The sequence below is a fragment of the Balaenoptera borealis genome (genome assembly GCF_965194805.1).
Source record: "Balaenoptera borealis genome assembly, chromosome: 9".
NCBI classification, from domain to species: Eukaryota; Metazoa; Chordata; class Mammalia; order Artiodactyla; family Balaenopteridae; genus Balaenoptera; species Balaenoptera borealis.
The window spans coordinates 10,288,506-10,309,626 of NC_138873.1; the positions used below are offsets into that span (position 1 = coordinate 10,288,506).

The window sequence follows — 21,121 nt, forward strand, 5'->3', positions numbered from 1 at the left end:
AGTAGATATACAAAAGTGAAAAGCATCTAATTCTTTAAAAATCATTCAATCATGGGAAAAAAATTTCAAATTGTGTTCCTACAAATTGAATTTAAGGCTACAAAAGCAATCTGCTAGTTTAGCCATAAAACAAATGCAAAGCCTTTACAGAGTGGGGCAAGCCATGAGAGCTGCTGGTACAATAATCTTCCACAATCCTGCTGCATACTCAGTATAAGTATGAAGGCTTGTGGAGATGAGTTCATAAGAACTGACCCTACAGGTTTATTAAATATGCAGTGAATATTCTGCATGCATGCTGGGTATTTAATAAACAATGAAAAATTCAGAAGACGACCATATGTTAAATACTGCAAATACCAAATTAGCTCTATTTATAATTAGCTTTCTTGTAGTAATTTTTGGTAGATATAGAGGCAAAAAAAACAAATTAAGGATATAAAACTTGAGTTAGTTTACCAAATATTTAAAAAGTGTTAATGTCTTTTTACTTTTAATTTATATTTATTTATAATGTAATACCTTGCTAAGCTTATAACCTCTAAACAGTTTTGATTTTGGTAGTATTACAATGTCATCCACCTGTACTTGCAGCACAACTAATTTGATTGTACTAACAAAATGCCAAGCATCTAGAAGGGAAAGTAGGAGTCAGGTAAGAGTACCCGTACCTTACGCTCTCAAGTTTTCACCAACTACCCTCCGAAACTTGTGATTTTCAAAGTAATTGATGGCACCTAGGCTGTCCTTCTATACAACTATATGAGAGTAAAGTCAGGCTCCCCTAGTAAGTACTTCTCACCAGTTTAGTTACATGGTTTAAGAATTACTAGCAAATGGGCTTCCCTGGTGGCGCAGTGGTTGAGAATCTGCCTGCCAATGCAGGGGACACGGGTTCGAGCCCTGGTCTGGGAAGACCCCACATGCCGCAGAGCGGCTGGGCCCGTGAGCCACAACTACTGAGCCTGCGTGTCTGGAGTCTGTGCTCCGCAACAAGAGAGGCCGTGATAGTGAGAGGCCCGCGCACCGCGATGAAGAGTGGCCCCCACTTGCCACAACTAGAGAAAGCCCTTGCACAGAAACGAAGACCCAACACAGCCATAAATAAATAAATAAAAACAAATACTTTAAAATACATGTTATTTAAAAAAAAAAAAAAAAAGAATTACTAGCAAATATGTACAAAAGGCAAGTAAATCTAATAAAAAGAACTACAGGTCCGGAAGACTATGATTCTAAAAATCTGTGACTCCTCCGTCTGTGCTCTGTATTTCAGTATAGCCAATCTATTCCTTGATCTCACCCTCAGCTCCTCTGCCTTCCTTACCCTGCATATCTGTGATCATCAGGTCCTGCAGACTTACTTCTTAAGGATCTCTTTCCTCTTCCACTATGCCAGCTCTGGCCCACATCATCTTTCACCTGACCTAGTCAACCCCTTCACTGGTCTCTGGCAAATCCATCCTCCACAAAGTGGCCAAAATCATCTATCTAGGTTGCAAATCTAACCACTACTTGACTTTAAATCTTTTAATAGCTACGCATTTTCTGTAGGATAAAATTCAAATCTTTAACCTTTTCAACCCTAGAGCTTGCCACAGAGGCAGAATTTAATTACTTTTAGTTCCCTCTGAGTTTTTTCATGGTTCTCCTCTGACCTGAAAACAGCTCTCATTTCTCCTGTCCTCTCTTGCCTAAATACAAGCCAAGCCCTCAAGCTCTGCCCAGGGATCAACCTCCGAGAACGCCTTCCCACTCAACTCCACCACACTCCACATCCTTGGCGTAACTCAGCACGGGGACAACCACACCACAGGCTAATTTATCTGTTTATAGGCCGATACCTACAAACTGACTGTGAGCAGCCCAAGGGCAGGAGCTGAGATTTAATCTAGTCGTGACTGGAACACAAGGGTCCAATACATATCTGAAGCAGGGATAATAAATAAATGAATGAATGAAGTTAGAATTATGAACTAAACAAAGCACTCTGATACCACTCAGTGGTTGAATTTCACAGCCCCCAACCTGGGGGTGTGGGAATTTCAGTAAATTCTATTCCATGGCTCATTCAAATTTGAAAGTCATTTACTACTAAATGAAACTCTTGGTCTCCTATACTATGTCTCATATTCTCCACAACAAAGAAAGAAGGAAAAGAAAATACTACCATAATCTAATCCTAATCCCAATAACAGGGAAATCTGAAACTCTGGAAGACTTTAGGGCCTCTCCATCTGATTAGAAAAACACAAGCCCTCTCTGTTGAGTCTTCCAATCCACTTAGGGGAGCTGATGAAACCTATACAACAAGCTGCATCAGACTACACACCTTGAGTCCAAAGGCAGTATCCTCCGAGGTCAAGACTTCAACCTGAAATCATAAGGAAAAAAATAATTTAGGCACTATCAAAAACCTCCTTTGAGTCTAACCGTAGACACCAGAGCACAGGCGTGGCCCAGAACTAAGAATTTTGAGAAAGCTGGCATTCAATTTATGTCAGGTGTCAAGAAAGAGAGATCTGTGAGTCTCTTCATGAGTGGGTATAAATCCAGGTCACTGCCCTGGCTTCCAGTTTTATAACAGGGTGAGCACCTATCAAATTAATATATTTGCTATCATGTTGAAGTGGTGGTATAAGTTCCTCAAAATGATCTGGGAAGTTAGGAGAATCATGCTTCTCACTTAAATCACAAGATGCTGCGTATACTTTTTGAACTTTTACTGTCAGTGAGGGGAAAGCTATGCTCCATAAAGCAATTTCATCATGCTCGTGAAGCTGCTAGTAATTTCTTGTCTCATTCACATCAGAGTGGGTAGTCCTGAATCTCGGGAATGCTGCAGAGCAAGACTTCCTGAAAGCAATACTCAGGAAAAGGCAGACAGAGTCTAAGCAACAAGTTGAGAAATGATGGCAAAACTTCAAAATTGCCTGTCAGTCTTATGCATTAGAAGACAGAGCTCATTAACATGAATTTTAAAAGCTGTGTGGAACAAGACGTGTATTGATAATTACTGTTTTTTAAACCTAATTATTCAGTCTGGTGTATAAAGCATTTAAGTTTGACTACTACAAAGTACCAGTATATGATGGAAAAGAGCAAGGAAAGAAAGCAACAGAACAAATAAGAATTATTTTTTAAGTGTCTGGGGAAGACAGTGGAGGTGGGGCAGTAATGTCAGACTACCTGGCTTCACTGTTAGTGTTTCTTTTTTTTTTTATGTGGACCATTTTCTAAGTCTCTATTGAATTTGTTACAATATTGCCTCTGCTCCACATCTTGGCTTCCTGGCTTCTTGGCTTCTAGGCATGTGGGAACCCAGCTCCCTGACCAGGGATCGAACCTGCACCCCCTGCATTGGAAGGCGAAGTCCCAATCGCTGGACCACCAGGGAAGTCCCTCACTGTTAGTTTTAAACACCTTAAAATCAGGCATTTGTGGTAGACACTTAAGTAGAAAACATACAGGCTATCCAATGTATCTTGCTATAAAAAAAACATTGGATTTTTCCCTTTGGGGGGGGGGGAGAAAATACAGAAAGGAAGATCACTGCAATAAGACTGTCATCCAGTATGAAAGTAAAGGGGTCACAGAAGAAATGAGGAAACAAACTGTACTCTCCAACTGCTCTACTGAAAGTGACGCTCACCCACCACCTGGTACCTGACAGAGATTGGTGCACAAAGCAAGAGAAACGCATGATTGGTATTGAGAAGACGAGCAGCCCAGTTTTGATGAAAACCATGTGTTGCTGACACCAAATGTGATTTTAGGCTAAAGACTGAAATGTTGGCTAACTACAGCACAAGATCATTATAAGATTCACTGACAGCATTTCTGTTTACACTTAGATTTCCAAAGCTAATTGTTAGATTTAGAAACAAGATCTTCTTATAGTCTTTAAGGAAAAAATAAAATAAAATAAAGAACCCAGTTATTTGCAATTTACATATGTTTGAATTTCCTAAGTCCTGCCTTTCACAACACTAGGTTACTAACCTCAAATATTTTTACATTAAAACTTCTAATCAACATCGGAAACTTTAGTTAAGGAAAAGCACAAGGAACAAATTCACCAAATCTTAGCTACTATAAACACAATATGACATTTACTCTTGAATTATACACATACTTCATACCTGCATACCTCAGTGTTAGGTACATTCACCCTTGATATGATATTTTAATATGTATAGAATTGTTTTTAAAACATATTATATGTTTAAATCTGCAAAGATCATCTCCAGAGTGAGTTCTGCATTTGCTTAACACAGTACGAAAAGTCAAAGTAGTAAGAAAATTCAATGGCAAATAGAAATCTATTTAAAGATATGGCTTTAATATATTGGACAACTTGAGATGATAGCAAACCAAAACTTTCAAGTGGAATTTAGGAACTCTCCATGTGGTATGTCAGCAGACAGAGACGAAGACAGACCTTGGGGATTGGAGTAAGGAGGTGGATCTCAAAAGGTCAGCCTCATCTTCTACCCTAGATTTTATCTCCAGGAAGGCTCAAAGTGATGTTTTGAAATTCCCAAGTATTAACCAGTTTAATTAAAGCAACTTTTAAAACTTTACGGTTTGTTCAAAAGCACTATGGTTTAAATACATGTGCACTCTAGTTCAGTATCCTTTATAATTTCTATTTCCGTAAGATTTTAATTGCAATACCTACAGAAGGACAGCTGATTTTTAAAACATGAGATTAACTTCAATTTAATAAAAAAGAAAGATCAATGTCACACAGAGGTTTTCATGTTGTATCTAATAGCATTTTTTACCTAAGTTGGAAGGAATCCCCCTCTAGTGGGAGTAAGGGAGTATTTCAACTGTCACACATGATTTTCAGGTGGTAGTCATTAAACTTAACTAGCAACAGAAATCAGCTAAGCTTTTTTGTTCTTTTATCATAAATTTGAATCTTCTGAAAACAGGAGGAGGATAAGTATTTTCTATTTCATAAGCCCAACATCTATAATTCCTATAAATAAGCTAGAAGTAGATTTGTGCTTATCTGATGGGATTTTAGTTATTAGACAACCATCATCAGCAAATTGAGACTACTATGATGTAGTCTCAATTTTAGGTCAAAACAAGAATTTACAACTGGAAAAAATTAGTACATTCTCAGTGTAAAGATTTAATAATGTAGTGGGAGGATAAAGTGCTGATAGTCTGCATTTACCTGACTCATTAACAAAGACTTTCTGGATATTTACTACATGTAAGACATGTGCTCAGTACTGTATGAGATAAAAAGTGGTGAGTTTCACTAAGTTATTATTAATTGGGTAAAATGTATTTAAACATTCATTTAAAAAATAAATTCAATCCAGAAATGAATAGACAAGAGGACTCATGGTGTCATTTTTCTTTTTAATCTTCAGTTTAGGGAGATTTAAAACTGGCAATATTGTAAAATCATCAAGAAAAAAGGTCACAGGTTTATCTAAATTAAAATTAGGACATGATACCCAATGTTCTCCTTCTCCACACAGATGCTGTAACAAATGTAAAGATGACTGAATATACTGATGAGAAGGATACCTGCCATCACTGGGAGAGAGAACCTGTCAAGGGGTCCTGAGGTATAAGGTGTAAAGGGATTTGTGTGGGCTAACAAAGCAGAGACTTCCTAAGCAGAGACTTCCCAAGTCCAGGATAAGTCCAGCCCTTACCATTAAACCATGCTTCTTTCAAATGATGCTACAATCAACACTTTACATGCCTAAAAGGATTCCATTTGTAGAGAATTTCTAAAACCACTGTGGAAATTCAATCCGCCAAGTTCAGAAGCAGCTACACCATTCACAGTTCTTTCATTCTAATCAAGCAAAAAACCTTCAATTGGCTTCTCTCTCTCCCAATTACCCTAACAAGCCCTCCCTCTGCCAAAATTAAAATAAAACACTTCAATTTCCAATCATTCTATTAAGAAAATTGGGAAAATGTGAATTCATGAATTTGGAAGTAACAGTGGTTGTACCTTCCCCTTTCTTGAATCACTTTCAAAGACCTTTTTACTTTCATCTCTAAAGCAGAAAACACAAATATTCAGCAGCATTTTCATGTACACACTGCTATATTTAAAACAGATAACCAACAAGGACCTACTATATAGCACAGGGAACTCTGCTCAGTATTCTGTAATAACCTAAATGGGAAAAGAATTTGAAAAAGAATAAAAACATATATGTAAAAAAAAAAAATTGACAAAACTATGTCCCATTTTAATAAAGATTCTAAAATCGGGATCACACTGTCACAAAAAGAAATAAAGTAACAAATAATGATGATTTATAATTACATGCAAAGATTCTTACTCATAATTAAAGGAATGCAAGTCAAAACTTCCAACATTATTCTATTTTTCTCACCATGGATTACCAAAGATTAAAAACTTAGATAATTATAATATTGACAAAGATGTGGGAAATCACTCAAATCATGGCCTTGCACTGATAAGAACATATATTGGAATAAAATGCAATTTGGCAGTATCCACCAAAATGTATACGCATGTGATTAGGTATTAACCCAACAATTCCACTGATATTCAAGTGCAAAAATAAAGATTTACGAAGTTGTTTACCAGAGTTGTTTGCAACACTAAAAAGCTGAAAACAACCACCAACCAAATGTCCATCAACAAGGGGGTGTTTAATAAGTCCTCATACAGCTAAGCAGTAGAATATTATAATACTGTTAAAAAGGAGGTGTGTCTATCTGCGTAGATAATGAAAAATTTCTATGATATCACATGAAGTGAAAAGAATCAGAATAGTGTACATAGTAAGCTAACATCTGTGTTAAAAATAAAAGTGGGAGTCGGTTAATATGATTGATACACTTAGACTATTCTGTAAAGATATGCAAGAAATACATCAGTGATTGCCTCAAGGGAGAGACTTATTTTTCATTGTATTCTGTCTCACAATGTAAGAATTTTTTCACCAATGCATGTGTTTTTCTTGTTCAATTAAAAGTAATTAGTTAATAAAATAAGCCAATGATAACATTATAAATTGTTCAATGTCAATAATAATCATAGAAATGTAAGTAAAAGTCTTATCTTTCAAGTTGGCAAAGCTTAAAAGTACAGTAGTCAGCGCTTGTCTGTACAACCAGACCCCTCAACACTTGTGATGGGTATGTAAATAAGAACAGCCCTCCCAGAAAACAGTTTTCCATTATACATCAATAGCCTCAAACATATTCGTACCCATTTACCCAGCAATCTATTTGCTAGAGAAATCTTTGTGATCTGATTTGTGATCAAGTGTTTATATATTAAGTATGAATACTACATCATTATTTGAAATGATGACAAATTAGAAAAAAGTATAAAAATAGGGAATGGTTAAACAAAGTATGATATATGATTGACCATTGCATAATCATGAAAAACTCAGTTTTCAAGAAATATTTTATAAATTAGGGAAAGGCTTTTAACATGTTAAAATTTTAAAGTAGGATTAAAAACAGAAAGTTGACATTATAAATAATCAAATCTATCCATTTGTTCCCTCCATGCCTTCTAGAATATGTGCCACGCTGGAAATTGTCTTGTCCAGTCCTGGATTTTATAATATTCATTCATGTTTTCTTTTAATACATTTCACTTTTTATTTTTTACATTTAAATATTTGATCCATCTATAATTTATTTTGAAATAACAAGGGCAGGAGGACATGCAGTTTTAATTTTCCATTTGAATAACTGTGATGCAAAATGACCCATTATTTTCTCCAGTGATCATACATACCATATCTTCACCATAATAAAACATTAAAATGATATCAAGTTTGCCTCCAATTCCAGGTAGGGATGGGAAAAGCAAAATTATCTGTGAGGTATTCAACCCAAAGGCAGATGGGAGTGAGAGGAGGAGAAGAATCTGATGGAATCTGCAATCACAATATTTGTCCACAAGTAAATTACTAAGAATTCAGATGCTTTTAGAAAAACTAATTTTTGCCTAGATTGACGTTCAAGGGATAAAGATACTATTCTACTTAAAAAGATTGCTGTGTCTCTTTTTTGGTTGATCCGAAAAGACCAATACACCAACTAGAACGATTATGCATACTTTTACCTATTATACATTAAGGAGAAGCAGACATTAATAAACACATTGTTCTCCAAAACCACGTCACAGGATTTATGAAATGTAGACTGTAGGAAGAAAAGCTCTCCGTCCCCCACCTCTCTCCCTCTCCCTCTCACATAAGCACACAAGACAGCTCACCCTGGGTTGCAAAGTTTTAATTTTAGCAAGCAAGGAAGTTGTTTTGTCTTTTTAATATTACTATTGTTTATTATTACCACTACTATCATTATTGTTTACTTTTTTGTAATCCATTTAAATAACGAACACTTAAAAAAACCATGTAAAACCCTGGCAGCATTCTTCTCTTACTTATTATTCTCCTCATTCTTCTTTTTAGCATGTACGGGCCACATGACAGCTCAAGGACACAGCTTGCAGAAACTGCTAGATGTTTGGTTGGCTGGTAACAGAACACACAATGATGCCTTCTACTGTTAAGTTCTCTGAGTAGAACATCCATTCTCTGAATGTATTTAAAATTAACTAAAAACCTGTACCTATATAGGGAACGGATGAATATTAATAAGTATTAATTATTATCTACACACCAAAAACCATTTCTGTTGTACTTAGTATAGTGTAATACAATTTCAAGACAAACAATGGATATGTTACAATTACACTTTTCACTGCAAGTGTTATGCTCACATTATCTTCTGTACTAGAATGTGAGCTGTATCTTCATATCCTAGGCTGTTAAATGTAAAACAAAGGTTGTGAGCACTGTGCTAACATTCCTGTTTCTAATTATGTTCTCTAACTGGCTGAGGATACCTTCACTTAAGATTCACAAAGCAATCACAAACTCATGATATGGCTCAGAGAAAACAGACCATGAGTATAGAACAGTGTGCAAAAATAGCCACCACTATGCAGGTGGGGCCTGTTTCTCTAATCCTTTAATCTGGGCTGGACATGTGATTTGCTTGGATCAACAGAATGCAGCAAGAGAAAGCATAGTGCACCACTTTCAAGTCTAAGACTCGAGAGGCAATGCACCCTTTTAACCAGCCTCTTGAAAGTCAACCAGCCACCATGTGAACAAGCCCATACTAGTTTGTTGGAGGATAAGAGACGTATGGTTCTGTTACCACATCATCCTAGCCAAGAGCCAGTCAACTTCGAGAAGCGGAGCCATTTAGCAGATCAGTATAGCTAACTGAAGACGGGAGAATGAGCCCGGCAGAAACCAGGAAAAATACCCGGGCCAGACTGTCAAACTGAAGGATCATGAGCTACGTTAAGTGTTGGTTGCTCTGAGCACTAAGCTATGGGCTGGTCTGTTGCATAGCAAAAACTAACTAAGGCTCTAAATAAAATAACTCTAGGTGCCATACATCTACTGGCAGAGTTCCAGGCAAGAACACTACGATATTAAAGGCAGTTCTGAAAGCACTTAGAGTATCTACACAGGCAAGTCCCTCCTCCATTTCCACTCCTTGTTTGAAACTTCCCAAGACCATAAAATGCTATCTCAGTTCCTCATGGTGGTCCACAAGAAGCTAAACTGAGTGGCTCCTGCCTGCCTCACTGATCCCCAGTCCCACCACTCTCCCTCCATGCACGATGTTTCAGCTACACTGGCTTCTTTTGTTTTTGAAAATGGCCCTCTCTTAGCTCATAGCCTTTGCACTTGCTGTCCCCTCCTCCTGGAACACTCTGCTACCAGATCTTTCTATTTACTGGTCCCTTCAAATCACTCACACCTCAGTTTAAAGGTCGCCTCCTCAAAGAGCCCCTCTGCCTTGCTGGTATTACCACCTGAAATTTGCTTATTTATCCCTTTACTAAAATGTAAACTTCACAAGAGTAGGGACCTTGCAAGTGTCATTCACTGTTGTATGTTTCTTACCTAGAAAAATGCCTGACATGGAGTAGGAGCCCAATAAATAACTGTTGAACAAATAAATAAGTAGGTATGAATGAATGTGTTGAGGACTGTAACACAATGAAAATATGAACACATGTTTATAAACCACAATTGGACACAGCTCCATGTCGCAGCTGTAGATCTAACAAGATTTTAAAACATGCTCCACCTAATGTAAATATATGAAAGTCTTCAAGTTTTCAAGGCAACTAACTGACAGCACACCACTATTCCAGTCTGCCCAGTCTTCCTCTCTCCAAAATAAGCATGTTGCCTAAAAAAAACTGTACAAGAAAAAGAGGAAGCCTTCAAAAATGAGTGAGTATTAGTTGTGTGAAAAAGCTTTGCTACTGAGTTTATTTTAATGCCTTTTTGAGTTCAAAATTGTTCAATATTAATCTTCTATAATAAAGGGCCATACAGGCCTTGTCTCTAAAGAATCTCTAGTCATGAACAATCGAAAAATACTGGTAATTCAGGACATGGGCATTTCGGTACAGAAAAATGTCAGGGAGATAATGACAAACCTTCATCTGCTCACTGAAGAGCTGGATGCCTGAGGACACATGAGGCTCAGGTCAGACTGGAAACAACTAACAGAAACCTGAATTGGCACCTCTTCGGAACAAAGACTGACCCAAAGGAGAAGGAAGGCACCACACTTGTTAGTGACACTCACGTCGCTACTTCATGTCAAGGGGCACACCTTGACATGAAATAATAGAGTCACTCTCTGAAATAGTGCTGATGGATGATTACAATGCTCCCCTGAAGAGTAAGTTATCAAGGAGGAACCCTCCGGCTCTACCACAGACAGCAGTACCATATGGCAAAAGAAAATATGAGTAATTTGTTTAAAAACATGGGATTCGAACACGAGAACTGATTTTTTAAAGTAATCTACTGTGGCAAGATAATAAAATAAAAGTAGCCTTACCACATGATCCAGAAATCTCACTTTTATGTATTTACTCAAGAGAAATGAAAACATGTTCACCTGAAAACCTGTATGAGAATGTTTATAGAGGCTTTACTCAAAATTGTCAAAAACTGCAAACAATCCAAATGTCTATCAATTGGTGAACGGATACACAAAACAATGGACTACATCCATACAATGGAAAACTGCTCACCAATAAAAAAGGAATTGATTACTGATATAAGCAACAACACGAATGCATCTCAAATGTATTGTGCTAAGTAAAAGAAGCTAAAGCCAGACTCAAAAGGCTACCGACTGTATGATTCCATTTCTAAGACATTCCAGAAAAGGCAAAACTGTCAGGAAAGACAACAGATCAGTGGTTGCGAGGAGCTGGGTGTGGAGGGAGGAGCTGACGACAAAGGGGCAAAGGAAACTTCTGGGGTGATGGGAAAGTTCTATTAAAAAGGTTCTAAGGTTCTACTGGAGTACTATTCTTCACATATCATTGGGTTTTGCATTTCACAAAACAGTAATCCATGGTACTCAGCGAATATTACCATTTCCAAATATACAGACAAGAACTAAAGTAAAATAATATTCCAGTTTGTCATCCTCAAAACGCCTTTGATTTTCATTGTAGAGTGTGCCTTTTTTCTTTTTTGATAAAGTGTTCTAGATCATAGGACTGAAATTTTCAGATGATAATTTCTAGAGATTTCTGAATGATTTGGGAATTGCTAGATTTTTCTTCTGGTAGGGGGGATTTGAGGTTTCTGAAATTTTTTGGTAAGGTAGAAAACAACTTTAGGGTCTTTTTTGAAACTAAAAAAGGATTGTATCTAATGAAAATCTTTGATATTTAATACAATTACGCATAAAATTGAATTCCAACAGGAAAACCAGCAAAATCAACTTAAAAATCAAAATTACAGCCAACACTAAAGTTAAAGTAGTATGTACAAGTTCTGACAAGAAAATACAATACAACCTTCAGATATGAAGTATGGCACCTCTTCATAACCTATAGCTCAGAAATTTTGAAGTTCAGTTTTTAAAATTCAAATCTTAAAAAAAAAACCTGTTAAAGGACCACATATTTACATTTATTTGGTAATCCGGCCGTAATAACTCTAAGAGATGTATGAGAAAATTCAGAGTTACTGAGCTTATACCATGAAACTATTTTCTACATATAAAGTAGCAAAAAGCTTGAACTACAGTCTCAAGGTTAAAAACCTTGATTTTTAATGTATGAAATATTTACTCTCAGTAGGCCCTTTCAATACTGTTATATTAAGTAGACTCAGTTTTGTTCATGCAAAGTCTTTACAGCTTATTTAAAAAATTTATTTAATTTATTTTTGGCTACATTGGGTCTTCGTTGCTGCCCGTGGGCTTTCTCTAGTTGCAGCGAGCTGGGGCAATTCTTCGTTGAGGTGAGTGGGCTTCACATTGCGGTGGCTTCTCTTGTTGCAGAGTATGGGCTCTAGGCGTGCGGGCTCAGTAGTTGTGGCTCGCGGGCTCTAGAGCAAAGGCTCGGTAGTTGTGGCACACGGGCTTAGTTGCTCCGCGGCATGTGGGATCTTCCCGGACCAGGAATCGAACCCGTGTCCCCTGCATTGGCAGGCGGATTCTTAACCACTGTGCCACCAGGGAAGTCCCTCTTTATAGCTTTTTAAGCAAAAATGAGGTTTCTGAAATTAAAAATGTACAACCAAACTTAAAATAAAATTTTAAAAAACTAGCTACTTGGCAGTAACATTCATGTCATGTTTCACCAAGAGTTTATAAACAATTTTGGCCAAGGATCTCCAATGGATTTAATTTTTGTCTAGACCAGTGATTCTCAACCAGGAAAAATTTTGTGCCCCTCCCCACCTCCAATAAGTCAGGAGATATTTGACAATGTCTAGTGACACTTTTAGTCATCACAGTTGGGGGTTAGGATGGGGTTTGCTCCTGGTATCTCGTGGGTACTACAACGCACAGAGTAGCCTTTTTACAACAATGACTTATCAGGCCCAAAATTGTCAATGGTACCAAGGTTAGAAACTCTGGTCTAGACATGGGAAATCCCAGCTACTGATATTCAAAAGCATAAGCACAGGAAGAAAAGCCTTGATTCAAATATTGAGTTTATTAACAGGAATAAAAACAGTGTTTGGAATGAAAGCTACCTCAGGTGCTGAAACAGTTACACTGCATTATCATCATGTTCACGGTGGAAGGGCTACAGAACCAAGGTTCCACAAAGCAGTGGTTTAGTACTGCTGAAGTAAAATGCTGTAAGACAAATTTTCCTTCAAGAAAGCTCTCAAGCTCAGTGACAACTCTGCACAGGGAGATAAACCTACTCATACAAAATGTGAGCTCAATGCCATATTTTATTTTATATTTTAACAGGGAGAGTTGTTACCAATTATAATTAATACAAATTCACTTATTTTACAAAATGGGGGAATGGGTAAAAGCCAAAAGTAAAAATAACCTCTGAGATAGCTAAAGCCTGTTAACATATATATATATGCAGGTGTATGCATGTTCATATGTGTATATCTTAGCCTTATCTATTACCTAAATGCAAGATTAGTCAAATCAGACATTTGCTTGAAATCTCACTTAAATCTATTATTTACTTCAAGACTCCCTCTGAAAAACCTGGGGGAGTGTAGGAATCTCGTACTCACTAGGACTATTAGGTAGGCAAAGTATAATTTCACAATTTGCTGTAAACCAGGCAAATGCTTGGAGCAAACAGAAACGGCTCTTGGAGAGAGTGGGCATAAATGGCATAAATGACTATTCAAATAGGTATGTCTTTTGTGCTGACAGTTATTTGGGTTAGGATTTCTGAATCCAAGACTTTATGATTAACAAGAGAATAGTGACTCCTAAATAAAGTTTGATGTACCTATAATTTCAGATGTCTTTTCACTGATGGGATTAGGGGGTATCATGTAACCATGGAATATGCTGCTGGGAGGATGTGAAAGAAGTGAAATTGTTTTTTATTCAATTCATGTTATACTTTTTTCAAATTCCATCAACTTCTGTAAAAAGTGTGTTCTGTTTTCTTTTGCAATTATATATCATTTCTGAGATACACAGAAAATTAAGGCTTTCCATTAATTCAATACTCACAAAGCTAGAGAGTCAAAAAGCTTGTCAACCCAAAACTCACTTACCAGAACCAACTTAACCACTATTACACAAGACGGTAGCTCAAAATCTAAAAAGAGCTGCTATCTTGGCCCACTGACGATCACCAATGAAGGCTTATCCTAACACTGCATTTGCTCCATACTCACTAAAATGTGAGGAGATGTACAAAACCATAAACTGGTACATGACCCTCCCCTTTTAACAAAACACTCAAATAATATTTGATTTAATTTAATTTAAAAGGGAACTGGCAAGTGTCCTACGCAAGCAACCATAATCAAGGTTAGGAACGTCCCTGCTAGAATCTATTATTTTCTACAAAATCTCTTGTTTGTATACACATCACAAGTGAAAATATTATGCATATTCATCTGCCACAATAAATATAATAACATTATAACCCATAAAAGCAAATAGAAGAATGTTAATATTCAGAACTCCTATTCAAGGCCATTTCTCTTATATTCTTCACGACATTTCCTAGATTCTGCCTCTACATCAGTATTGATGAACTAACTCAAAACGACATTCCCATAATAGATCATCAAATTTCCAGAATTCCAAGATTAAGTTGACTTGAATATGATAGAAGAAACATACCACATAGTAAGCTATTTATGTAAACAGTATCAACGTAAATAAACTTTAGAAATTACATAGTCCATGGAGTAGAATAAAAAATTTAAAAACCAATTGGCCACAGTTGATTACTACTAGTTGGATTAAATGCATATGTTAATTAATCTATTTTACTATAGTTTTATGTGTCGTTTAGCTTACTTGAAAACGTCAAAGATGTCTCAATTGCAACATTCTACTTCAGACTCCTAGAGAAGGTGACCAATGAGAACACTCAAAGATCCCTAAGTCTTCACAACAGAGAAAGGCTAAATAGCAGAAAGGGAATATTCCAAAAAGCCTATGAGCAGGAAAACACAGGCAGGAGATAAAACTTTACAAGCTTAGAGTCTTCTCAGCTTTTTCTTTTCTGTTTTGAATTTGATTTTATTTATTTTTTATACAGCAGGTTTTTATTATCTATTCTATACATATTAGTATATATATGTCAAGAGTTTCCTCAGCTTTTAAAAAATTTTATTTTACTGACGTATATTTGAGTTACAACGTTGTGTTAATTTCTGCTATACAGCAATGTGACTCAGTTACACACACATATATATACATTCTTTTTTATATTCTTTTCCATTATGGTTTATCTCAGGATATTGAATATAGTTCCCTGTGCTCTACAGCAGGACCTTATTGCTTATCCATTCTATACATAAGTCTGCATCCACTAACCCCAAACTCCCAGTCCATCCCTCCCCCACCCCTCTCCCAGCTTTTAAATAAATGCTGAGTTGGTTTTTCCCGCCAAACAAGGTAGACGAGCATGTACTTGGCCCCAAATAGCCGTTATTACACAAATGGAAACCAAGTGCCTTCGAAGCAGCTCCAGCCTGGGTCAGGCTGACTCCGGGCAGCAGCGGAGCAGCCAACTGCGGCGGCCGCCCCGCCCCTCACCCTCCGGCCCAGCTGAGTTCTCATAGGCCTGGGCTTCAGGCTCCACCCCGCGGCTGTCCACTGGCACGGGCCCCGCCCAACGTTCGGCAGCCTGGGCTCCGCGCTCTGACCCCGCCCCTCGCCTGCCAGCCCCGCCCTGTTTTTGTCAAGTGGGTTTTGAACACCGGCCCCACCCTGCGTTTAGAGGCCTGGGCAGTGCTGGGACCTTCCTCCTCAGCGCCTTTGGTGGTTTTCCACCATCAGGCACTCGTTTTAATCATGCAAAACGAGCTGCAACTCATCCAGTCCTGGTAGTTGGGTGGTGGTGTTCCTTTTGGGGCGGGGGAGGGAAAAGAGTGAAAAGAGAGACGCGCCAAAGTTGGGGAAAAATTAAAGCACACCGATTTGGGCAAGCCGAACTGGAGGAGGACGAGGAGGTTAGGGAGCAAAGGAAGCAATTTCGTGTGGAACTGTGGCTAGAAGTGGCACACAAAAAACGCTCTTCTCCCTGCGTCAGTCCGGCCGGTGCGTTTCGTTTAAATGTTAAGCTGTGTCAGCAGAAACTTTACAGAACTACATTGGACAGGGCACTAGGCACCTCCTGCCTAGGTGCCAATTTTCCGGCTTGCAGAAAGCTCCACAGGAGGCGCCACGGGCTCCCCCCTCCCAGCGCCCCCCAAGAAAGGACCCGGGGCCGTGCAGTCCCGGGCAACATGGCCACAGAGACAGGGGCCCTGGCTAGTCACGCTGTAAGACACCCCCCACTCCGCCCCCGCCCAACGCACAGGCTCACAGGCTACGTGCGGGGGAGGGGTGGCGGGGAGGGCGGGGCGAAGGCTGCCTGCCGGGAAACCTGGAGTGGTGGGCGGGGCGCGGTGCCTGCTGGGAGCTCGCCTCCGAGAGCTTTGTTGCACAACCTCGCCCCGGCAGCCCTGCCCGCTCCCTCACCGGCTCCTGCGCAGAGCCTCGCCGCAGCGTCTCGGAGCGGACACTCGGGGTTCCTGGGGCTCCATGCACCAAGGGAATTTCTGAACTGGCTTAAGTCACTCATCTCCCCCGCCCCCACCTCGCCACCCTTTCGGGTTCCTTTTTACTTTCTTCCTAAACGTTTGTCTGTTTTTGTTTTTGTTTTTTTTCCCCTAATTGAGGGCCGAAGCAAACCTCTGGATGTGTCAACTGTTCAACGTATCTTGGTTATGAAAGCGAAAGAAACAAACGCAGAGTTTTTAATGCACAGAAAAATGAAAACAGTAATACTGGGGCTCGTGGCTAGTAAAGGGGTTCTCGCTGCTTCAAGTATCTGATACTCTCCGAAGCCAGTCTCTGGCAATGAATAAAAAGAGGTAGATCATTAGACTGGTGAATGATGGACTCTGAAGCCGACGGGCAAGGCAGGAGGAGCAGCAGGCGGAGGCACGCTAGGGCCGGAGCCGGGAGCGCCGCGGCGGGAGCGGGCTCGAGGAAGGGCCGCGCAGGAAGCGGCTCCGGCTCAGCGGCGGCCAGTGGTCGCCGCGTCTGAAACATCAGCCGTAACATCCATGCCTTTGAGGGCCAATGTTTAAAGTTTTAGTTTTCCAAATGTATATGTGATTTAATTATCAAATTCTGCAAGTAAGCAGCATTCTGTCACTCATTAAGGTTTATGTATAATTTATAGCCACAAATGCCATATTATTTCTTTTTGGAAGAAAATAAAGGAATCACGTAGATCATTAAAGGAAAATATATACAGCATAAACTGACATACCATTAGTGGGAAGAAAATTCTTGAGGTATAAACGAGTTATGTGGCGGGAGGTAACAATGGTTTGAGGAAAAAAGAAAACAAAATTAGAGGAACAAGATTAATTTTGAGGAAACTTTAAATAGAGTTTTAAATCCCTACTGTGTAGGATTATGAATTTCAATTTGAGTAAGAGAAATGGCTAAAATTAGATTTCATTGTTGTTTATATGAAACCATTTCTCATTTAACCCTACCTAGTAACAGTAACAGAAAAACATGCATGGTGGCACATAGCTAAGACTTCAAGCACTTATAAGCCCTTATTCAAATTTTAAAGTTTGGGGTAATAAAAAAAGATGATGCTCATTAAATTTATTTTGGATTCTATATCTTTTTTTTTAGGTCTCAATTTACAATTACATGGTTATAACAACATTTTACCAATAAAAAGATGTGCCCATGAACGTTTTATTTTTTAACTTTAAATTATATCCCTTATGAAGTGCTGAACTTTTAGCAGGGTGTAAAAGAGTAACATATAAAAGACTGCTATGGGCTTCGCTGGTGGCGCAGGGGTTGAGAATCTGCCTGCCAATGCAGGGGACACGGGTTCGAGCCCTGGTCTGGGAAGATCCCACATGCCGCGGAGCAACTAGGCCCGTGAGCCACAACTACTGAGCCTGCGCGTCTGGAGCCTGTGCTCCGCAACAAGAGAGGCCGCGACAGTGAGAGGCCGCGACAGTGAGAGGCCCGCGCACCAAACAGAAACGAAGACCCAACACAGCCAAATAATTAAATAAATTAAAAAACAAAAACAAAAAAAACCCACTGCTATCTACAAGATAAAAGACAAGAATACAAAGAACTATTCAAACCCATTTTAGGTAAATTCCTCATCAGAGAGGGAATGTTCAAAACATTTATATTCATTCCATTTATTTTCTTAATATTCATTTTCCTAAAACATACTTTGCTAAATGGTTTTCAATTTTATTTCAAAGTTTTTTAAAACCATAAATAGTTAACATTTCCTTAGTTATACATGCACTATTCCCTTCTTCCTGAAATTTCTCTCTCCTCCTGTCCCCTTTTCACAGCTAGTTTTTGGTCTTTGGCTGCTTTTTAGTTTTCCAAATTATGTCAGGTGGTTGGTAGGTAGGAAGGTATTTATGTATATACGTATTTCTGCTTGCCTGCACGCACATCAGAAGAAAAAGGCAGGAAAAAAAAATGCTTAAAGGGACCTAATGAGATTTTCAGAGAGTTCTAATGAGATATGATGGTTATGTGTGACAGTAGTCAAGATGACACCCCAGTTTTCAACTTGCTGGGCTGAATGATAGCAAGGCTATGTCATTAACTAGCAACTAATGAGTCTGGTTTGGCGCTGTTTATTTTCACATGCTTGTGGTACACCCCGGGAGGAGACAGCCAGCCAGCTGGCAGCAGGAAGTACAGGTCAGGGTACCTGCACTAAAGACTAAAGAACTTGAAGTCATGGGCAATTAGATGATAGCTGAGTTCATGGGAGCGGATGACTGAGCTTATTATATATAGAAAAGCATGCAGAATAAGATGAGAACAGAGCAGCCTAAACAGAACCTTCATGGGCATTGACATGTTAAAGACAAGTTCCTCCCTCCTCTGATGGAAGTATAACAGCCATAGGCTAGAAATGTTAGAACTTCAGAGTTGCTTTTTCCTCCACAACCAGGGAGAAATAGAAATTAAGAGTCTGGGCTCAGGCAAGACTACCCGGGACTGATTTTAATTCCTCCAAACACTGGCTTTGTATCCTTAGGCATGTTTCTCAGCGTCTCTGTGCCTCACCTTCCTCCTGTGTAAAGTGAGTATAATAATGACAGCAGATAGTTGTTATGAGAATTAAATAGCACCTGACTAAAAGTTCACTTTGATCATCATCCAATCACTCCCCACATCGGGATTTTCAAATCCATTGTAGCCTCTATTCCTGTCACCACTGCCTTAGTTGAGTGCCTCATCTCTCCCTTTAAAACCTAGAATACTGTGAAACTGGTTTCCTTGACACCAGGCTCTTTCCCACCCATCATCTTTCACAGTGCCCCAGTGTTGTCTTCAGCAAACATAGATTTGAATATGTCACTCTGTTCAAAACCCTTCAGAATATCAAGAGAATTGGGTCCAGACTCCTCCGTACCTTGGGATAAGGGCCCTGGGTAATCTGTTTCTTATCTGCCATTCAGTTTCATCTCCCTGTACTCGTTCCTTTAATCACCTTTGGAAACTTGCGTGCTGAACCTACCATATTTTTTTTTCCAGGCCTGTATTCATACTGAGCCCTTTACCTTCCCTACAATTTTGCCCTTTTGAAATCGCCATGCTTTTTTCCAATAAGACCTTATTGATCCCTTTCATTAGAATTACTGCACTTTGTACAGTACTGGATTGGATTGATATAATTTTATATGTAATCATACAAGTCTATTTTCCTCTAGATCTCTGAAGGCAAGGTCCATCCACTGTGTACCTATGTATGTTCTACTACCCATAAAACCCCTAGAAAGTGTGCTACCCATAAAACTCCTAGGAAGTGTGCTACACACATTTAGGTAACTAAATTAAGCAAAAATTTAAAAAGAGAGATAAAAGCTAGAAATCAGACATTCTCATACTCTAGCTATACAAATCCTCAGATTAGTAAACAGGAGTAAGGTTGAGACCTGAAGGTTCTCTTTCTCATATGCAGACAGGCAATCATTAAATAACTGTATTGGGGTATGTCCAGGAAGTAGACAGTTTTCTTTACCATCATAAAAAGGGGTCATTTTAAAAATTTACAGCTTATTTTTGAACATTTTTTCCCTACTAAAAAAAGTAAGTTTCCATTTTACAAGTTTAGGCTATAGACATTTGCACCACACAGAAGGAGCTGGGGCTATGTTTACTTTCAGTTTACTTCCATTTCAAAGCATAATCTGAGAAGGTGAGGCATTCCTAAATGTGAGGTGCTCTTTACCTATGGATTGTCCTCTGTCAGATTGATAGAGCTTTGTTTCCAGATGAATGAGGTCTGGTTTCAGGAGAGAGATCAAAAAAGGAGTAAGAAGCAATCACCTAGAGGAAATTTTTATTTTACTGGAGTTTCGGCTAGCATGAGAAATTCCTAAAATAAATAACATCTTTCTACTGATAGATTCCTAAAACGGTGCTAACCAATTACTTACATTATAAAATTGACTAAATCCCTTTTGGAACAAAAAAGAAAGTAAAAACATACTTTATAAAATCCGATAGTTATAGAAATTACAGCCCAAACAAACAAAAAACAACTTCCTGTGGTCCCCAATAGACGGTTTTTCTGGTTGCAAGTATTATTTTTCAGTAGCTCAATAAATGTAAATTATTTCCCCAATTTGCCCTTTGCAAAATTCTCTGTAATCAACAAACGTGGTTTTAAAAATCACCAGAATTGTTGCTAGATTACCATAGGCTTCCACACTGGGCAGGGACATTAGAAACAAGAGCAATCAATCACTAACAAATCCACAAGCCGGAGCAATTCCTTTGGGGTATGCGCAGGGGTGGGGTGGGGTGGAGGTTGTATTTGGTGTAGATTAGTCTAGAGTCACACTGTCCAGTAGAAATATAATGCAACCACATATGTAATTTAAAATTTTTGAGGAGCCACATTAAGAAGAGAAAAATGGTGAAAGTAATTTAATAATATATTTTGTCTGACTCAATAAATCCAAAATATTATCATTTCAACATGTACTCAATATAAAAATAAGTGAGATATTTTACCTTTTTTATGTTGTCTTCAAAACTTGATGCATAA

At 38.6% G+C, this 21,121-nt stretch overlaps 1 protein-coding gene across 7 annotated transcripts in view; it reads right to left on the minus strand.

Annotated features, from left to right (window-relative positions):
• ARID1B (AT-rich interaction domain 1B) overlaps positions 1-21,121 on the minus strand; it is a 406,097-nt gene that overhangs the window by 164,396 nt on the left and 220,580 nt on the right. For 4 of the 7 annotated variants that reach the window (XM_082404504.1, XM_082404507.1, XM_082404502.1 and 1 more), the window contains exon 5: positions 2,333-2,374. The exons of the other annotated variants lie outside the window; for them this stretch is intronic. In XM_082404504.1, the coding sequence (XP_082260630.1) occupies positions 2,333-2,374 (42 nt within the window). The remainder of the gene's footprint in view (positions 1-2,332; positions 2,375-21,121) is intronic. 7 annotated transcript variants of the gene reach the window in all.